The sequence below is a fragment of the Salmo trutta genome, unplaced genomic scaffold, assembly GCF_901001165.1.
Source record: "Salmo trutta unplaced genomic scaffold, fSalTru1.1, whole genome shotgun sequence".
Taxonomy (NCBI): domain Eukaryota; kingdom Metazoa; phylum Chordata; class Actinopteri; order Salmoniformes; family Salmonidae; genus Salmo; species Salmo trutta.
Genome location: NW_021822749.1, coordinates 180,545 through 188,795, shown reverse-complemented (window position 1 = coordinate 188,795; position 8,251 = coordinate 180,545). Strand labels below are relative to the sequence as shown.

Sequence of the window (8,251 nt, the reverse complement as noted above, 5' to 3'; positions counted from 1 at the left end):
CCTCCCTCCCCCTCCTCCCCCCTCTCCCCCCTCCCTCTCCCCCTCATGTTTGTGTAGCTCTATAATCTATCATCACACAGTGCGTCTCCAAATATTGACCCTCTGGTTTAGTTTCCAGATGAGCCCATTAGAAAGGCATTGTGATGTGCTTCCTGAAAGCTGCCAGGTCCATCTCCCTCCCTGATCCTTCATAACTGTCCAGGAGACAAAATGGCCATCAGTCCCAGTGAACCCCATCCGCGATACAGAACTCGTAGAGGAAACTGAACAAGCATCAGGAGAGCACTCCAGGGCTATGTGACTATCGACCTTAAGCACAGTCCCTCGGCCCCCAAGCCCCCGGTCAGGTCTTATATATTCTGTTATACACCCCAGTCAGGTATTATATATTCTGTTATACACCCCAGTCAGGTCTTATATATTCTGTTATACACCCCAGTCAGGTATTATATATTCTGTTATACACCCCAGTCAGGTCTTATATATTCTGTTATACACCCCAGTCAGGTATTATATATTCTGTTATACACCCCAGTCAAGTCTTATATATTCTGTATTACCACCCCAGTCAGGTATTATATATTCTGTTATACCCCCCGTTCAGGTCTTATATATTCTGTTATACACCCCAGTCAATCTTATATATTCTGTTATACAACCCCAGTCAGGTCTTATATATTTCTGTATACAGACCCCAGTCAAGGTCTTTATATTATTCGTTATACACCCCAGTCAAGGTCTTATATTCTGTTAGTACACCCAGTCAGGTCTTATATATTTCTGTTATAACCCCATCAGGTATTATACTATTCTGTAACCCCGAGTCAATGTCATATATATTCTGTTATAACACCCCAGTCAGGGTAGCTATATATTCTGTTATACACCCCAGTCAGGTATTTATATATTCTGTTATACACCCCAGTCAGGTCTTATATATTCTGTTATACACCCCAGTCAGGATCTTATATATCTGTTATACACCCCAGTCGGACTTATATATTCTGTTATAAACCCCGTCAGGTCTTATATTCTGTTATACACCCCAGTCAGGACTTATATTCTGTTATACACCCCAGTCAGGTATTATATATTCTGTTATACACCCCAGTCAGGTATTATATTCTGTTATACACCCAGTCAGGTCCTATATATTCTGTTATACACCCCAGTCAGGTATTATATATTCTGTTATACACCCCAGTCAGATCTTATATATTCTGTTATACACCCCAGTCAGGACTTATATATTCTGTTATACACCCCAGTCAGGTCTTATATATTCTGTTATACACCCCAGTCAGGACTTATATATTCTGTTATACACCCCAGTCAGGTCTTATATATTCTGTTATACACCCCAGTCAGGACTTATATATTCTGTTATACACCCCAGTCAGGTATTATATATTCTGTTATACACCCCAGTCAGGTCTTATATATTCTGTTATACACCCCAGTCAGGTCTTATATATTCTGTTATACACCCCAGTCAGGTATTATATATTCTGTTATACACCCCAGTCAGGACTTATATATTCTGTTATACACCCCAGTCAGGACTTATATATTCTGTTATACACCCCAGTCAGGACTTATATATTCTGTTATACACCCCAGTCAGGACTTATATATTCTGTTATACGCTTCACTGTGATGGATGGCCCCATCGGAAGTGGCAGAATTTACCACCCCAGACAGCTTTATTGTTTTAAATGTGGCGACCTTTCCTCTGCTGTGGGGGACGACAGAGGGAGGAGGGGAGGAGGGGAGGAAACGTGAGGATGGGAGGAAACGGGAGGAGGGGAGGAAACGGGAGGAGGGGGGGAAGGGAGGAAACGGGAGGAGGGGAGAGGGGAGGAAACGTGAGGAGGGGTGGAAGGGAGGAAACGGGAGGAGGGGAGAGGGGAGGAAACGGGAGGAGGGGTGGAAACGGGAGAGGTGGAAGAGGGGAGGAAACGTGAGGAGGGGAGGAAACGGGAGAGATGGAAGAGGGGAGGAAACGGGAGGAGGGGAGGAAACGGGAGGAGGGGAGGAGGGGAGGAAACGGGAGAGGTGGAAGAGGGGAGGAAACGGGAGGAGGGGAGGAAATGTGAGGAGGGGAGGAAACGGGAGGTTAGGTGAGAAGGAGGCAGCAGTCGCTGTTGGCTGTTGTCTTCACACCACACGACATAACATCAGCCTTCAGTTACTAACTGAGCAATACCATCCACACGACAGGTATCATGACAGCTGATGCCATAATCATTAGCACGTCTGCTAGCATTACTGTTGTTCCCAATCACTCAGGCTAACACGCTTCTTCCATACATGTTCCTTAGTAGTTAGCATTTTGCAGGGGTTGTTCATATGCTGCGTTATGCACTATAATTCAACAACAGAGTGATCCAGCGAGCAGCCAGTGGGTTGTCCTCGGTGTGTGTGTGTGTGTGTGTGTGTGTGTGTGTGTGTGTGTGTGTGTGTGTGTGTGTGTGTGTGTGTGTGTGTGTGTGTGTGTGTGTGTGTGTGTGTGTGTGTGTGTGTGTGAGTGATCCCCCCCCTAAAGGAGGAAAGCAGTGGGCTACATCCCTAACCGCACCATATTCACTATATACAGTAGTGCACTACGTAGGGACTAGGGCCCATAAGGCTCTGGTCAGAAGTAGTGCACTACGTAGGGACTAGGGCCCATACGGCTCTGGTCAGAAGTAGTGCAGTACGTAGGGATTAGGGCCCATATGGCTCTGGTCAGAAATAGTGCACTACGTAGTGATTAGGGCCCATACATAAGGCTCTGGTCAGAAGTAGTGCACAACGTAGGGATTAGGGCTCTGGTCAGAAGTAGTGCACTACGTAGGGTGCCATTTGGAACCTAGCCTCCCGTCTGGCTCTCTGACAAGGCCATAGACATGAGTCATCCAAGACCATAATAACCAGGCCATTATACCAAGACCACGTGTAGGTGGTCTATCTCCCCCGGAGAGATAATCCCTCTCTACCAGAGCAGCAGGGGAGGAGAGCACCACGAGGAGAAATAATCCCTCTCTACCAGAGCAGCAGGGGAGGAGAGGACCACGAAGAGAAATAATCCCTCTCTACCAGAGCAGCAGGGGAGGAGAGGACCACGAGGAGAAATAATCCCTCTCTACCAGAGCAGCAGGGGAGGAGAGCACCACGAAGAGAAATAATCCCTCTCTACCAGAGCAGCAGGGGAAGAGGGCACCACGAGGAGAAATAATCCCTCTCTACCAGAGCAGCAGGGGAGGAGAGGACCACGAGGAGAAATAATCCCTCTCTAGCAGAGCAGCAGGGGAGGAGAGGACCACGAGGAGAAATAATCCCTCTCTACCAGAGCAGCAGGGGAGGAGAAATAATCCCTCTCTACCAGAGCAGCAGGGGAGGAGAAATAATCCCTCTCTAGCAGAGCAGCAGGGGAGGAGAGGACCACGAGGAGAAATAATCCCTCTCTACCAGAGCAGCAGGGGAGGAGAGCACCACGAGGAGAAATAATCCCTCTCTACCAGAGCAGCAGGGGAGGAGAGCACCACGAGGAGAAATAATCCCTCTCTACCAGAGCAGCAGGGGAGGAGAGGACCACGAGGAGAAATAATCCCTCTCTACCAGAGCAGCAGGGGAGGAGAGCACCACGAGGAGAAATAATCCCTCTCTACCAGAGCAGCAGGGGAGGAGAGCACCACGAGGAGAAATAATCCCTCTCTACCAGAGCAGCAGGGGAGGAGAGGACCACGAGGAGAAATAATCCCTCTCTACCAGAGCAGCAGGGGAGGAGAAATAATCCCTCTCTACCAGAGCAGCAGGGGAGGAGAGGACCACGAAGAGAAATAATCCCTCTCTACCAGAGCAGCAGGGGAGGAGAAGAAAAACAAGCTTCTAAAAAAGAGGATTAGCAAATGGACAAAAAGGGGAGGAGGGAAGGATTTAAAAAAAGAAAGAGACTCTCTGAAGTTTGTAAATCAACCCGGGGCTCAAACCGACTCAGCCTCGTCGTCAAGGCGGGTTAATCGTGTAGGGTTGCCATGACGCCAAGGACCGTGTTGCCAAGGACCTTCAGAGCCAATCATGTCCTTTAATGTATATATTCATATTTACATTAAATAGGATTCTTCCCTGGGGCAGAACGCATTACCATCTCAATAATGACACTTTATGGAAATAGTATGGTCACTCCTGGTAGACCAGCAGAGACTGGTGGGAGCATGGTCACTCCTGGTAGACCAGCAGAGACTGGTGGGAGTATGGTCACTCCTGGTAGACCAGCAGAGACTGGTGGGAGCATGGTCACTCCTGGTAGACCAGCAGAGACTGGTGGGAGCATGGTCACTCCTGGTAGACCAGCAGAGACTGGTGGGAGTATGGTCACTCCTGGTAGACCAGCAGAGACTGGTGGGAGTATGGTCACTCCAGGTAGACCAGCAGAGACTGGTGGGAGTATGGTGACTCCTGGTAGACCAGCAGAGACTGGTGGGAGTATGGTCACTCCTGGTAGACCAGCAGAGACTGGTGGGAGCATGGTCACTCCTGGTAGACCAGCAGAGACTGGTGGGAGCATGGTCACTCCTGGTAGACCAGCAGAGACTGGTGGGAGTATGGTCACTCCTGGTAGACCAGCAGAGACTGGTGGGAGCATGGTCACTCCTGGTAGACCAGCAGAGACTGGTGGGAGCATGGTCACTCCTGGTAGACCAGCAGAGACTGGTGGGAGCATGGTCACTCCTGGTAGACCAGCAGAGACTGGTGGGAGCATGGTCACTCCTGGTAGACCAGCAGAGACTGGTGGGAGTATGGTCACTCCTGGTAGACCAGCAGAGACTGGTGGGAGCATGGTCACTCCTGGTAGACCAGCAGAGACTGGTGGGAGCATGGTCACTCCTGGTAGACCAGCAGAGACTGGTGGGAGTATGGTCACTCCTGGTAGACCAGCAGAGACTGGTGGGAGCATGGTCACTCCTGGTAGACCAGCAGAGACTGGTGGTAGCATGGTCACTCCTGGTAGACCAGCAGAGACTGGTGGTAGCATGGTCACTCCCGGTAGACCAGCAGAGACTGGTGGGAGCATGGTCACTCCCGGTAGACCAGCAGAGACTGGTGGGAGCATGGTCACTCCCGGTAGACCAGCAGAGACTGGTGGGAGCATGGTCACTCCCGGTAGACCAGCAGAGACTGGTGGGAGCATGGTCACTCCTGGTAGACCTGCAGAGACTGGTGGGAGCATGGTCACTCCTGGTAGACCAGCAGAGACTGGTGGTAGCATGGTCACTCCTGGCAGACCAGCAGAGACTGGTGGGAGTATGGTCACTCCTGGTAGACCAGCAGAGACTGGTGGGAGCATGGTCACTCCTGGTAGACCAGCAGAGACTGGTGGGAGTATGGTCACTCCTGGTAGACCAGCAGAGACAATATTTTTCTCCGTCCACTCTGTTATGACTTAATTATATCATAATTAGCCGCTACTCTTCAGGGAAATTATCGCGAGTATTGTTATGATGAAAACCGAATTAATCCTAGTAAATTATTCCTAATTATGTTTAATCTGAATAATCTCAAAGTCATTCAAATATTCCTACAATGACCTTGGATGCATCCCAGATGGCACCCTATTCCCTCTCAATAACAGAGGCCTATGGTCCCTGGTCAACAATAGTGCACTATATAGGGAATAGGGTGCCATTTGGGACTCAATCCTTGTTATTGAGAGGACACAGAGCTGAAATTAATCAAAGAGAAGATGCTATTTAAGCAATAAGGCACCTCTGGGGTTTGTGGTGTATGGCCAGTGGGGGGAAAAAGTATTTGATCCCCTGCTGATTTTGTACGTTTGCCCACTGATAAAGAAAGGATCAGTCTATAATTTTAATAGTAGGTTTATTTGAACAGTGAGAGACAGAATAACAACAAAAATATCCAGAAAAACGCATGTCAAAAATGTTATACATTGATTTGCATTTTAATGAGGGAAATAAGTATTTGACCCCCTCTCAATCAGAAAGATTTCTGGCTCCCAGGTGTCTTTTATACAGGTAACGAGCTGAGATTAGGACCACACTCTTAAAGGGAGTGCTCCTAATCTCAGTTTGTTACCTGTAAAAAAGACACATGTCCACAGAAGCAATCAATCAATCAGATTCCAAACTCTCCACCATGGCCAAGACCAAAGAGCTCTCCAAGGATGTCAGGGACAAGATTGTAGACCTACACAAGGCTGGAATGGGCTACAAGACCATCGCCAAGCAGATTGGTGAGAAGGTGACAACAGTTGGTGCGATTATTCGCAAATGGAAGAAACACTAAAGAACTGTCAATATCCCTCGGCCTGGGGCTCCATGCAAGATCTCACCTCGTGGAGTTGCAATGATCATGAGAACGGTGAGGAATCAGCCCAGAACTACACGGGAGGATCTTGTCAATGATCTCAAGGCAGCTGGGACCATAGTCACCAAGAAAACAATTGGTAACACACTACGTCGTGAAGGACTGAAATCCTGCAGCGCCCGCAAGGTCCCCCTGTTCAAGAATACATATACATGCCCGTCTGAAGTTTGCCAATGAACATCTGAATGATTCAGAGGACAACTGGTGAAAGTGTTGTGGTTAGATGAGACCAAAATGGAGCTCTTTGGCATCAACTCAACTCGCCATGTTTGGAGGAGGAGGAATGCTGCCTATGACCCCAAGAACACCATCTCCACCGTCAAACATGGAGGTGGAAACATTATGCTTTGGGGGTGTTTTTCTGCTAAGGGGACAGGACAACTTCACCGCATCATTTGACGGGGCCATGTACTGTCAAATCTTGGGTCAGAACCTCCTTCCCTCAGCCAGGGCATTGAAAATGGGTCGTGGATGGGTATTCCAGCATGACAATGACCCAAAACACATGGCCAAGGCAACAAAGGAGTGGCTCAAGAAGAAGCACATTAAGGTCCTGGAGTGGCCTAGCCAGTCTCCAGACCTTAATCCCATAGAAAATCTGTGGAGGGAGCTGAAGGTTCGAGTTGCCAAACGTCAGCCTCGAAACCTTAATGACTTGGAGAAGATCTGCAAAGAGGAGTGGGACAAGATCCTTCCTGAGATGTGTGCAAACCTGGTGGCCAACTACAAGAAACGTCTGACCTCTGTGATTGCCATCAATGGTTTTGCCACCAAGTACTAAGTCATGTTTTGCAGAGGGGTCAAATACTTATTTCCCTCATTAAAATGGAAATCATTTTATAACATTTTTGACATGCGTTTTTCTGGATTTTTTTGTTGTTATTCTGTCTCTCACTGTTCATATAAACCTACCATTAAAATTATAGACTGATCATTTCTTTGTAAGTGGGCAAACGTACAAAATCAGCAGGGGATCAAATACCCCCCCCCCCCCCCCCCCCCACTGTACCTCTGTAGGTAGTCTGGTGGGGCCATGCTAGAAACCATGATATATCTGTAGGTAGTCTGGTGGGGCCATGCTAGAAACCATGAAATATCTCTGTAGGTAGTCTGGTGTGGTCATGCTAGAAACCATGATATCTCTCTGTAGGTAGTCTGGTGGGGCCATGCTAGAAACCATGATATATCTCTGTAGGTAGTCTGGTGGGGCCATGCTAGAAACCATGATATATCTGTAGGTAGTCTGGTGGGGCCATGCTAGAAACCATGATATATCTCTGTAGGTAGTCTGGTGGGGCCATGCTAGAAACCATGATATCTCTGTAGGTAGTCTGGTGGGGTCATGCTAGAAACCATGATATATCTCTGTAGGTAGTCTGGTGGGGTCATGCTAGAAACCATGATATATCTCTGTAGGTAGTCTGGTGGGGTCATGCTAGAAACCATGATATCTCTGTAGGTAGTCTGGTGGGGCCATGCTAGAAACCATGATATCTCTGTAGGTAGTCTGGTGGGGCCATGCTAGAAACCATGATATCTCTGTAGGTAGTCTGGTGGGGCCATGCTAGAAACCATGATATCTCTGTAGGTAGTCTGGTGGCGCCATGCTAGAAACCATGATATATCTCTGTAGGTAGTCTGGTGGGGTCATGCTAGAAACCATGATATCTCTCTGTAGGTAGTCTGGTGGGGCCATGCTAGAAACCATGATATCTCTCTGTAGGTAGTCTGGTGGGGCCATGCTAGAAACCATGATATATCTCTGTAGGTAGTCTGGTGGGGCCATGCTAGAAACCATGATATCTCTGTAGGTAGTCTGGTGGGGCCATGCTAGAAACCATGATATCTCTCTGTAGGTAGTCTGGTGGGGCCATGCTAGAAA

At 48.3% G+C, this 8,251-nt stretch overlaps 1 protein-coding gene across 1 annotated transcript in view; it reads left to right on the top strand.

Moving 5' to 3' along the window:
- The first annotated feature begins 4,196 nt into the window (after window positions 1–4,196).
- Window positions 4,197–8,251, top strand: part of LOC115184144 (glutamate receptor-interacting protein 1) — a 63,658-nt gene continuing 59,603 nt past the window's right edge. Inside the window, exon 1 of the mRNA XM_029745134.1 lies at window positions 4,197–5,358. Coding sequence (XP_029600994.1) covers window positions 4,197–5,358 — 1,162 coding nt within the window. The remainder of the gene's footprint in view (window positions 5,359–8,251) is intronic.